The sequence below is a fragment of the Chrysochloris asiatica genome, unplaced genomic scaffold, assembly GCF_000296735.1.
Source record: "Chrysochloris asiatica unplaced genomic scaffold, ChrAsi1.0 scaffold00182, whole genome shotgun sequence".
Lineage (NCBI taxonomy): Eukaryota > Metazoa > Chordata > Mammalia > Afrosoricida > Chrysochloridae > Chrysochloris > Chrysochloris asiatica.
The window spans coordinates 1,224,170-1,237,537 of record NW_006408700.1 but is presented as its reverse complement, the minus strand read 5'-3'; the positions used below and the strand labels follow the sequence as shown (position 1 = coordinate 1,237,537).

At 39.7% G+C, this 13,368-nt stretch overlaps 1 protein-coding gene across 2 annotated transcripts in view; it reads right to left on the bottom strand.

Moving 5' to 3' along the window:
- The window catches only part of GRM1 (glutamate receptor, metabotropic 1), a 680,560-nt gene that overhangs the window by 61,023 nt on the left and 606,169 nt on the right, over window positions 1–13,368 (bottom strand). For both annotated transcript variants that reach the window (XM_006872052.1, XM_006872051.1), the window contains one exon: window positions 9,522–10,452. In XM_006872052.1, the coding sequence (XP_006872114.1) occupies window positions 9,522–10,452 (931 nt within the window). The remainder of the gene's footprint in view (window positions 1–9,521; window positions 10,453–13,368) is intronic.

The following is a 13,368-nucleotide window of genomic DNA, read 5'->3' as shown; positions in this document are numbered from 1 at the left end:
CTCTACAGGGTCGCTATGGATTGGAATCAACTCGATGGCACTTAACAACAACAACAAATGGCAGTTTGGGCATCCATGAGGAACTTAAGCCATGCTCCTTTGAAATGTTCTCTGAATTTGAGGAATAAAAACAAAGTTTGAAGGGACAAGATCAGGGCTTTAGGGTGGATGGGGTAAGGCTTCCCAGGGGAATTCTCCTTGGTACTCTTTAACACCGAACAGGTGTGGTGATGGAAAACATTGCTCAGCACAACTTTCCTGGTCTTTTTCTCATCAAGGCAGTTTTCAATGTTCTTAAAACTTCTTCATTATAAGCCCATGATTGTCCTAAGTCCTTTGAGAAAATCTGTCAAGACTATACCCTTGGAATCCTAAAACCCTTCTTAGCTGACCTCTCTGCCTTGAATTTAGTTGGCTCAGCAGAAATTCTCAGAAGTCACTATTTTGACTGGACCTTTTTTATGAAGTCACCCTAGTAACTCTTGTTGTTATTAAGTGCAGTCAAGTCACTTGTGACTCATTGCGACCCTGCATAGGGTTTCCAAGGAGCAGCTGGTGAGCATGAATTGCTTACCTTGTGGTTCAAACTGACGGAGTCTAGCGCATTAGCCTAATGACATTAAGACAAGTGTATTACTGAGAAAGGATGTTTTGTTTAGAACAAACCTGTGAATGTATGAACTAGAACCTTAGTAGCAATACATTTTGACTTCCCCTTAGTGTCAAATTATTATGATATAGCTGTTACTAGATCACACCACTGACCTCTCTCAAGGTCGCCATACTTCTCCAGGGTCTCAGATTCTATTTTCTTGAGACAGTCTTGGCTGTTCAAACTCACCAGTCGCTCCTTGGAAAAGGGTTGCTATGGGTCGGAAGTCGGAACTGACTCAACGGCACTTAACACCAACAACATGAGTTGGAAGCAACCCAACCACACTTAACAACAACAGATTTCCATGATCCCTTAGTCTCCTGTTTCTCACATTCTTTTTTATTATCCTTTGTTTATTGTCCTCAGATTTTTCTTCTTTAACTTATCTCTTAAGTGTAAATGTTCCCTAATATTCTGTCTTCTGTTTTCTTCTTTCCTCATGTAATAAGCCTTCTATTAATTACTTTAAACATTCAGACACTTTAATTCTGTATCATTCAGCTTCCAGTCTGAAGCTCTGGCTCAGACCTCGCTCTTGTGTGTTAGACTTAAAGTCCTCAGTAGCATAGGGATGGCTCCTTTTTGATGTCTTTACAGTATTTTCAATTAATAACTCTCAAACCTAAGTCATCCACACCTTTTTCCCAGTCCTACTACTCCTTTATTTACCCTCTATTTTTATGATACCTGGTTATTTTCTCTCATCAGTCATATCTTATTTTTTTATTTCTTCCTTCGCCTTCCCTCACTGGTATTTCACTTCTAATGCTGCAGGCTCAGAACAGTTTCCATAAATCTCTGCCCATAAAGCTTGCACACACACACAGTCATGGAACTTCACAGAAGGCTTTAATTCATCTCATGGTTTATGGAAGAGTATTGAAACTGTTTTTTCAGGACATTGAACATTGCTCATAATCTGCTTCCTGCTTTTACAAATTTACTGAAGACTATCTGGTAGTATAAGGAGCTCTGGTAGCGTAGTGGTTACGAATCGGGTTGCTAACTTCAAGGTCAGCAGTTCGAAACTACCAGCAGTTCCATGGAAGAAAGATGAGGAATTCTACTCCTGTAAAGATTTACAGCTTCGGAAACCCTGTGCAGGGTCGCTATGAGTCAGAACCAACTCCACAGCACATAACAACAACAACAATATCTGGTAGCATAGTGGTTACAAGTTGGGCTGCCAACCTCAAGATCAGTAGTTCGAAACTACCAGCAGTTCTGTGGGAGAAAGATGAGGCATTCTGCTCCCGTAAAGATTTACAGCCTTAGAAACTCTGTGCAGGTTCGCTATGAGTCAGAACCAACTCCACGGTACTTACCAACAACAACATACCCCTCCATGGAGTCCTGGTGTGGTGCTATAGGATAAGCACTGGACTACTAACCACAAGGATGGCAGTTCAAACCCACCAGCCAGTCCTTGGAAGCCCTATACAGGGTCCCTATAAGTCAGAATCAACTCCATGGCACTTAACAACAAAAACAGCATACCCCTCCTTTAGGAGCCCTGGTACCATGGTGGATTACAAGCTGGGCAGATAACCACAAGGTCAGTAGTTCAAATCTACCAGTTGCTTAATGGGAGAAAGATGAGATTTTCTGCTTCCATAAAGATTTGTCGTCTGAGTTGCCCTGAGTCTGAATCGACCCAGTGGTACACCTCTACCAGAACTAGTATGTGTTTAGGGAACATGGTGGCTCCATAGGAGAAGCACTGGGCTGCTCCATGGGAGAAAGAGGAGGCTTTCTGCTCCCATAAAGATTTACAGCCTCAGAAACCCGATGCAGGGTCACTATGAGTGGAAACCAACTTGGTGGCACACAGCCACAACCACCACCACCATACCCCTCCATGTGCTTTCTGCACACTAATGTTGAAGACTGAACGAACGTCAACATTTCTGCCTCTGAGACTTCAGTCAAATGATTTTCTTCATATGAAATGATATCTTTTAAGGTCAACTTTTAATGCTATCGTTACTTAAAAAAAATTACCCAATCCTTCTACAGTTACTAACTGCTCATTTGTTGTTGTTGTTGTTGTTAAGCATCGTCAAATAGGCTCCAACCCATTGCGACCCTGTATGAGGTTTCCAAGGAGCAGCTGCTGAGCTAGAAGCGCTGATATTGCAGTTCAAATGGCTTTGCAGTCTGGCGCATTAACCCACAGTGCCACACCAGGACTAGTTGGACTTAATCTCTCTTTTCCCTGAACACAAAAAATATTTATATCTTGATCCTCTATATAATGTCTTTAGTTAAAATGTAGTCAAGTGTCCTTACGATATTGAAATATTGGTGCAGCCAGTGCCTATCTCTGATACCTTCTTTCTCTAAATAGTATCTAGTAGCATGCCATGCATCTATGCACTTTTTAGAAGCTTGTTGTTGAAACAATGGTGACTGAATAAATGCATAGTAGATCCTCAAGAAATGTTATTAACAAATAGTAAATACTACAATAAAATCTTCACTACTAACCATAAACTCATGTGAAGAATTGCAATTATTTTAAAGCCACATATTGTACAATTTTGTTGTTGTTGTTGTTGTTAGCTGCCATTGAGTCAGTACCGACTCACAGTGACCCTATGCACAATAGAACGAAACACTGCCTGATCCTGGGTCAGCGTCATAATGTTTGCTACGTTTGAGCCCATTGATGCTTCCACTTTGCCAATTCCTCTTTATCTCTGACCTAAACATGATATCCTTCTCCAGTGACTGGGCTTTCCTGACAATATGTCTGTAGTATAAAAGACATAGTCTGGTCATTTATAAAAATACAAATTCATAATGACTGGCTTTCTCATTTACAAGCTATAATAGTGAATTAATTCTTACCATGAAAGAGACTATGTGACCATTATTTGACTGTGATGTCTGTTGGCTCATGATCATATTTCTTTTCATAATCAAAAGAAAAAAGGCGTATTGAAATGAATAATGATTAATGCAGCAGGTTTTTATTACCTTTACTTGCAAACAAATAAACAAACAAAAACATTTCTAGTAAAGAATGAAAGAGAAATTTCCTCAGTGTATCCTTCTACTTGGAAGTTCATGCACTTAACTAAGGCATGTATCTAAATGCTTAAGAAACAATTCCAAGAGCATAACAACATTCTTTTTACTTAGGAGCATATGCTTTAAAATTACTTTCTTGTATCAACCTGATGTCTTTCCTTGTGCATGGATTTGTTTTCATTTTGCATGCAAAGAGGCCCTGGTAGCATAGTGGGTTACGTATTGGGATTTTAACCACGGGGTCTGTGGTTTGAAACTATCAATTGTTCCAAGGGAGAAAGGTGAGAATTTCCACTCCCATGAAGTTTTGTTGATGTTGTTAAGTGCTGTGGAGTTGTTTCTGACCCATATCAAACCTGCATAGGGTTTCCAAGGAACAGCTGGTGAGCTTGAACCACCGACCTTGTGGTTCAAACCAACATTGCAGTCTAGCATATTAACCCACAGTGCCACACTCCTTGGTGTTGTTAAGTGTTGTCAAATCAGTTAAGACTCATAGCGAACCTGTATAGGGTTTCCAATGAGCATCTGGTGAGTTTGAACCTTTGACCTTGTAGTTCAAACTGGCCTTGAAGTTGAGTGGAGTGCTTACTCTATGGTGCCACACCAGGACTCCCCATCCATAACGGTTTACAGCCTTGGAAATCCTATACCAGGTTCCTATGAGTCAGAACTGACTTGAAGGCATACTACAATATGCTTGTGGAACCAGTGGGAAACACCTGGCCCAGGGGTCCTATAAGACCTGAGAAATCATTTGATCTGGCCCTGCTAAGGCAACCACAGTTCCAGCCATCATATTGTTGTTGTTAAGTGGTTCCATCGAGTCGGTTCTGACCCATAGCAACATTGTATAGGGTTTCCAAGGAATGACTAGGGAGCTGAACTGTTGACCTTGCCGTTCTAACCGACTTTGTAGTCCAATGCATTAACCCACAGTGCCACAACAGGACACATATTAGGGGTGAGTTAATGAAGTATTTGACCAAATATAGTAGGGTAATGTTGAAGTTGATAATTTTGTATGTCCTGTGAATGATGGTATAAATTTTGGCAGAAAAAAGGTTCCCCACCCCTGTGGTAAAAGGTCATACATCTACATTTGTTACATACATGTTGGGTCTTTAAACCACAAATTTTGTTTGCACTATTGAGGTTATTTATCCAAAAACAACTAAAAATTCTAGTGTGCCATTCAGCTATTGATCAATTATTTCTTTAAAGAAGTATGTAATTTATGTAATGCTTTAATTATTCAATTGTAGAATGTTAACACATTTTAGTTTAAAAGAAAGCAAAAAGTAACTTTGATTTATGTAATCACTTCAATATGAATTCCCATGGATTTCTGTTTCTTTTATTGACAAGAAACATAATTCTACCAATATCTTTCTATAGTAAGTTAGGCCTGAATATTTTCCCATCCAAGTGCATTAAATTAACAGCTAAAGAAATGAGAGGTGTCAGCGCCAATTATACTATGCATCTGATCTCCCAAGGTAGGTTTATGTCTATAGGACTTCTGGTTATAAATCACTCAAGTAACCCAAACACCCAATCTATCTGTTAAACGTTAAACCTCTCCTAAATTACTTTCCAGAAGAATGGAAATCAAGTGCCCAAAGCTCTCATTTTGCCAGATACTGAGTTGGAACTTTTATTTATTTATTTTTTAATGGAAGCAAACTTTGCAAAAGCAGACCTCTAGCACCGTCCATCCCATGTCGCTCAGAAACAGCCTGCTACAAGGATGCCATTGGACTTGCAACTCTTCAAAATAATATTCCAATAGATAGATCCATTGGAAGCTCTTTATTGCAGCATCTGTTCTGTGTTTATATCTATATATTCAGGCTGCCGAACACTCTCAATACGCCATGAACATAGGAACTACACATCCTGAATGGCAATCAGCTCATTGGGTGATATGTTCTCCAGGGTTCTCAGTTCCTAGCTTCACACAAAACTCTGCTAGATTTTTGTTGCTGTAGACAATATGAGATTCTTTGTGGGTTTTGTAACTTTGGAGCTAAACCAGGAAAACCTGAACAAACACTAAAAGAAAAAGGTAAAAACACAGGAACTAAGATGACTGGTATCTTTAAGCATGATCGTCCCCAGCAGTGCATCATACAGAGTTAAAAGAGAAACAGCAGGATTAATGAGCAGAATGAGTAAATGGCTGGTTGTTTTCCATAGAAGTTTAGCTCCAAATAACCTGCCTGTGTTAACTCAACTGTGTGGATACCACAGAGAAGCTACAAATTGAAATAAAAAAACTGCATGCTTTAATTAATATTTAGCAATATTTTTTTAACCATAACAATCAGATAAATTACAGCCACTAGTTAAGAAATTTACTGGTAAAACTAACATTTATTGAAAAACCAATCATGATCCTTTAAACTATGCTGTTGTTGTTTTTTTTTCCCTCAGAAGCAGCTGAAAGAAATTATAAGTCGTTTCTACCTTCATTATAACAAAATCTGATGTCAAATCTATTTTGACTCACAGCAGCACTATGGGACACAGCTGAATAGTCCCACAGGGTTTCTAGTGCTGTAATCTTTATGGGGGTGGGGGCTGGGTGGAGGAGCTCCTAGTATGGTGCTGTAAGATCAGCATTGGACTGTGAACCACAAGGCCAGCAGTTCAAACTCACCAGCTACTCCTTGGGAACCCTATACAGGGTCGCTATGAGTTGAAACCGATTCAAAGGCATAGAACAACAAAAACAATCTTTATGGAGTCCTGATATGGTGCTATAGGATAAGCACTGGACTTCTAACTACAAAGTCGGTTATTCAAACCTACCAGTCTTTCCTCGGAAACCCTATACACAGTCGCTATGAGTTGGACCAACTCTAAGGCACTTAAACAACAACAACAATGACCTTTATGGGATGTAGGCCGCCACATCTTTACCCTGTGGAGTGGCTCAGGGATTCCAGCTGCCAACCTTCTGGTTAACAATAGAGACACTTTAACCACTGTGTCACCAGGGTTCCTGACTTAATTATGTTGTTGTTGTTGTTGCTAGGTGACACAGAGTCAATTTCAACTCATAGCAACCCTTTATAGAGTTTCTGAGGCTGTAAATCTGTGTGGGAACAGAAAGCTTCGTCATCCTCCCACACAGTGGCTGGTGCTTTGAATTGCCAACATTATGGTTAGTAGTTCAGTGCTTATCCTACAGTGTCACCAGCACTCTTAACTTCATGTGGTTGTTGTTAAGTGCCATCGAGTTGGTTCTGACTCATAGTGACCCTGTATAGGGTTTCCAAGGAGTGATTGGTGTGTTTGAACCACTGACCTTGTGATTCAAACCGACCTTGTGGTCCAGTGATTTATCCCACGATGTTACACCAAGACTCCAGCTTCACTGTGGTGGTTATGTGCAGGGGAATCGGTTTCAACTCAGTAACCCTGTATAAGGTTGGAGGCTGTAAATCTTTATGTGAGCAGAAAGCCTTTCTTTCTCCTATGAAGCTTCTGGTTGATTTGAACTCGAAAAGGGATTTTCTCAGAATACAGAGAATAGTTTCAGGCATAGGAAAGTAATCAGAATGTACTTCAATGCCTGGCTTCCTATGGGAGTGTTAAGAATAAAAGTAATGTATAGCTCAATTTTCTACCAGTAGCAAGCTCTGCATATCAATCATTTGTCAGTGTGCTCTTCGGCAGCTAGGACACCTGTCTGCATATGGCACCCAGAATTTCTGGAGAAGCTTGTAAAACATACAGATTCCTGGACATCAGCACAAGATTCTTTGGATACTATGGGTTCTTTCTTTTCATTAAATGGTTGGAATAACAGGTTTTGGAAATGACCCATGTCCAAAAATCATATGAAAGTTTCTGAAGAACTGTAATGAAGGCAAAAAACTAGAAAGATGGAACTGGCCGATGGGGGATGAGGGGTGATGGGACCCTCATAAAACCATAGGTGATGTGATAAAGAAATCTCTTAGTCCCTACAAGTATTCCAGCTTTGAGGGGTCTTCTTTCTTCTCAGTTCCTTTTCCCTTAGTGGAAATTGTAATGATGACAATTTACGCCAGGACTCTGAAGCTATGGACTATTGTTTTCACATTCCATGGCACTATTAATAATAGGTTGTGGCTGAGGGGATGTTGGCTAGCATGACAAACCATGGCAAAAGAGAAACATTTGACTGTAAGTAAATAATATAATTACCATTTTATGAAAAACGTGAAACAGATACATCAAGAAGTAGGTGTAAATGATTAGCTTCACCCCTAACATTGACACATTTAAGAATGTCTTCATTTGAATAATAACCTTGTGAATTTCAAACATGTTTTCTGAAAGATTCCATCTTATTATCATGCCAACTATGATATCTGTAACAGACACCCATGTTTCTGTTTGGCAAGTAAAATACAAAACCCAGAATTTTAAGGCATATGGATTTTGACATAGGAGTTCTGGCATGGCACCGTAAGATAAGCAGTTGACCTCAAGGTTAGTAGTTCAAACTCACTAACTGCTCCTTGGAGAGTTGGAACCAACTCAACATCACTTAACAACAACAACAAAAACAAGATTTTGACATAAGAAGAGAAATTGCATACGGGCTATGGTTTGGGCAAAGAAAGAATAAATAAGTGGAGTTCCATTTTAAATCACCCAATTTCATGGTAGCTCAGGGTCCTCATCTGCAAAGTAGGGAAATTCACATCAGTACCGTGGTTTGCCGACTTGCTGACATGTTCAGGGAGGCAGAATGTTGAAAAACACTGTATATGTTATGATTATTACTATTATAATCCTTCACGCTTTAAAGTATTATTTTATAACATGCAATCAATGCTGTTAATGGGGAATATTGCTGAATTCTTGAGTAATTCAGTTACTTTTAGAACTTTCAGCAACCATGTCATTTTTTTAAAATTGTACATTTACATGAGATTTGTTTTCTTGGCTTTCAGAGATGACATATGCAAATTTTAACATATGCTTCTTGGGACAAGAGGGTGAGGAAGATGATACAAAAATGTCTAGCACACAAACTGTTTAGAAGAATGACCAGAATAGAAATACTCTGGGCTTGTGCTATTCTCACTAAATCTTGAGTTTGGAGGTGCATCCCCTTTATATGGTACCTTATTTCTTTTGGTGATTTTTGGTTAGGAAACCATTCTAATTGTGGAGCTATAGTAGAGAAAGCCCAATTCCTGGATGGCATTGTGGAAATTAAAATATATATGAAATTTCAATAAGTAGAGGGGAGAAGCGTTTGTAACAGTTACTTCAGGAGTGTTATTCCGGAACATACTTGGTGCTCATTTTCAGTCAAATTTCAAAATAGTAATTTCCCTGAGTGCTTCATTTCCTTTCTCTCCACCCCCAGATTAGTAATGGTGAGGTGGCAGAATGATAAAAATAAATCTGAAACGACTTTCACCCATGGCCTAATCTAGAAATTAGATCAAGTGTTTGCACCTTTGACTCAGACTCCAGAGCTAGGTTCAGCCACTGAAAGGGAAAATTCCTGGCAGAACTGAAGCCGCAGTTTGCAGACAAGAATGATCCCATACATGCTTAGCTGACTGTTGTGTCATGCTTTTGGCTCTTTTAAAGGAATGGAAACAAAGAATACCTCTCTCTAGTACTGTTTTCCTATTACAGCAGATTGTGAGAGTTGGGAAAAGGTTAAAAAAAAAAAAAAAAAAAAAAAAAAAAAAAAAAAAAAAAAAAAAAAAAAAAAGGGGGGGGGGGGTGGGTGGGAAATAGAGGAAAATAACTGAGACAAATAAAAGAAAATAGAAAGGAAAGAAAAAGAGAAAACAAACCAAGTCAGATAACTCACTTGGCATTCCCCGCGCCTGGCTTCTTTCTTCGGAAGATGTTTAGGAAAGTGTTGGAACGACAGGGCAGCTTGCCATCACCAACATGCATGCGGACTACATCAGAGGTGGTGAAGGCACTGCGGACATTCCTCTCGGGCTTGGCGATGATGATGTACATCTTGGGAGTGAACATGCACCCCAGGGCCACCGTCACACTGAGACTCACTGCAAAGCAGGTAGTGATGATCTTGTAGTTGCTCCCAAAGTAAATGGGCACAAAAGCCAGCCAGATGATGCAGGTGGTATACATGGTGAAGGCGATATATTTGGCCTCATTGAAGTTGGCGGGCACGTTGCGGGTCTTGAAGGCATAGTAGGTACAGCTCATGATGAGGAGTCCATTGTAGCCCACAGGGGCCACCACACCCAGGTTGCTGGTGTTGCAGATAAGGTAGACTTCCTTGATGCTTGGATAGGACAGAATGGGCATGGGGGGCTCCATGATGATCAGGGTTATCACCAGTGTTAGCTGGACACTGATCAGAATCGAGGCGATGATCACCTGGGCCCAGGCACTCATGAACCTGGGCTTCCGGGTACAGATCTTCTTCTTGCTTCCAGCAAGAATGCGGGCAATGCGATTGGTTTTGGTCACTAAAGCTGAATAGCACATGGCAGAGGAGAGGCCAACCAGGAGGCGCTGGAGGTAGCAGGACATGGTGGTAGGTTTAGCAATGAGGGTGAATGGGCACACATAGCCAAGGAAGATGCCAGCTAAGATAATATAGCAGAGTTCCCGACTGGAGGACTTGACCACTGGTGTGTCCCGGTATAGCACGAAGATGAGAGTAACAAACAATGTAACGAGGATACCCAGGCAAGAGAAGGCGATGGCAATGATGGACTCTATGTTGCTCCATTCGAGATAGCGGACAGGAATGGGTTCACAGCCTGTGGTCAGAAAATCAGTTTTAGAAAGAATCCAAGATATACAAAGATCAGCCAAGGTAATGCTTACTAGTTGCTAGCATAACTATCTTAACATCTTCCAGGATTTGTGTCATTTTAATATCATTTTTAAATAGCTCATTATTATATAAGTGTATATCTTTGTCTTCCATAGACAATCATGTCCCTAACCTAATCTCATTAGAAGCCTAATGTGATATACTTGAGCCTATAAAAAGTATCATTTCTTCCAATACTATCACTGTAAATGAACACCACTGGGTAGTTGGAACTTGGTTTTACATTTTCAGACATACAAAAAAGGAAGCTGAATGACTTCTCCAGTAAACATTAAATGAATGTTAATGCTAACAAAATGAATTAACAAGAAATAAGCTAATAAAATGTTTATGTTTCATTAGTTGTTGTTGGTAAGTGCTGCTGAGTCAGTTCTGACCCATAGAGACCCTGTGTCTTTTACTCATGCATTTAATGTGAATCTTTAGAAGAATCTGCATTCTCCTGCTTACCATGGACTCACCTTAAATCATTATCCCTTTATCTACATATTATCCACATACCCAGTACCTGAGAGTCTTTGAGTTAGCAGCCTCTAAGAGACTCACCAAAGAAAGATGGAATCTCCCGCTCACCCATATCTTGAAGGGATATTATGTTGCCAAATGGCTGGCTTATGTTTTCCTTCTAAATTTCCTCAATTTAAAGAGTCTATTATATATTTTAGAGTAAGAGAAAACATTGTCAGGCCCTGGAGGCAAATTTTGTGCTTGACATGGGCCAGAATTTCCCAAATTGTGAGAAAGAAAACATGTTCATAAATTTAGGAAAACACTCATTGTTCTGTATTAGAGTAGCTAGGAACCACTAAAACTGGTTTTAAGCCAGTGCAATCAACCTAAAACTTGCCTCAGTGAACATGTTTTTGAATGCCAACCATTCAGTGTGAGCCCTTTCATCTCATCAGCCAACCACAAACAGATTCACTTCAATGAATGTATGTTAACCAGTCAACATCATTCTCTTGTGATCATTTATAGTCCCACAGATGATGGCAACTGGTTTACACATCTGAACACAAATCCATTCCTGAACTCCACACCTTCCAAACACCTGAGTCAACTGGTATACAGAACTCTTGTTCCTGACTTTAACTGGTTATCCTAGGATTTGTAAACTTGTAGGAATTTGTATAAGGCAATTAGGCCAATATCTTTGTTTCATGTGATTTTGATTTTGAGGAGTACAAGCACTTTTGGTTAGGCATTGGGCTGCTAACAGCAAAGTTCTTAGTTCAAACCCACCAGTTGTTCCATGAGAGAAATATAAGGCTGTCTGTTTCTATGAAGATTTTCAATCTCAGAAAGCCTCCATACGTATCTATGAGTCATGATAGATAGATAGACAGATTATGAATCAGTAGGTAGATTAGTTGGTAATCAGATATAGGTCTTTTCATAAGGTCAATGGACATTTCACTTTATAGACATTTTCTCTGATAAAAATTTTCCATTAATTGCTTACTCTCCTACTGCATTTTGTTTTTGTTGTTTTGTGTATGTAGAAAGTCTTCACATGTTATATGTTTTAGATTTATAAATTTTCTGTTGAATGTACAGACTTTTTGTTATATACAACTTTTCTGATTTTGAGGGAATGATTCATAGAGATCAGAGGGAAGAAAAGGCCCCGTCCAATCCAAGTAAGTCCTGGGTGTTCAATTGAAAATTGGTTAGAATGATAACTAATTTGAGAAAAGTGATTAATCTAACATGACATCAATTTGTCTAGACAACCTTAATGAGCACCCTCTGCTGTGCTGTATAAGTAGTGAATGATGTATTTGTCCAGTGATTGTGGAGATTTCCTTATACTCTGTTTGCTCAGGGAACCTAAGATAATATTCACAAACACACACTCTAGACTGATCACGGAACCCCTTTTTTGTGCGTATCTGTGACTAACCTCCTCCTTTAAGAACTTCTGTTTCTTATATATGTTGTTGTTATGTACCATGGAGTCGGTTCTGACTCATAGTGACCCTGTACAGGGTTTCGAGGCTGTAAATCTTTATGGGAGTAGAATTCCTCATCTTTCTCCCATGGAACAGCTGGTAGTTTCGAACTGCTGACCTTGAGGTTAGCAGCCCGATTCATAACCACTACGCTACCAGAGCTCCTTATATACATTCATACTTTAATTCTAACTCTAATTTCCTATATAAATGGCAAAATAGTATATATGCATATGTATAAACACCTACATACTTTTAAAATAGTCTGCCTATTTCTGTGTCATTAGCATTGCTGCTTGAGCCCATTGTGCCAGCCATTGTGTCAGTCCATCTCACAGAGGAGCTTCCTCTTTTCTACTGACCGTCTACCAAGCATAATGTCATTCTCCAGAGACTAGTTCCTCCTAATAACATGTCTAAAGTACATGACACAAATTCTTGACATTCTCACTTCTAAGGAGCATTCTGACTGTACTTCTTCTAAGACAGATGTAATGGTTAGGGTTCTGTGTCAATTCAACTAGGCCAGGATTTCCAGAGGTTTATCAATTGGAATGTGCTTATTCCCATGCAGATGAAACCTAATGCAGGCATAGTTAATTCTGTAATGAATGGGTATGAGCAGCCAGTCAATCAAAGGGGTGTTTCTTTGAAGGGGGGAGGGAGGGTCCTACTCGAATACAATGGACACTCAGGAAAGAGTGTCTCTTCTGCTGGGGACCTGGGACTCTGCAATTGTAAGCCATTTACATGATAATAAGCATATATATATATAGCTCTGGTAGCATAACGGTTATGAATCAGGCTGTGAACCTCAGGGTCAGCAGTTCGAAACTACCAGCTGTTCCGCAGGAGAAAGATGAGGCTTTCTGCTCCCGTAAAGATTT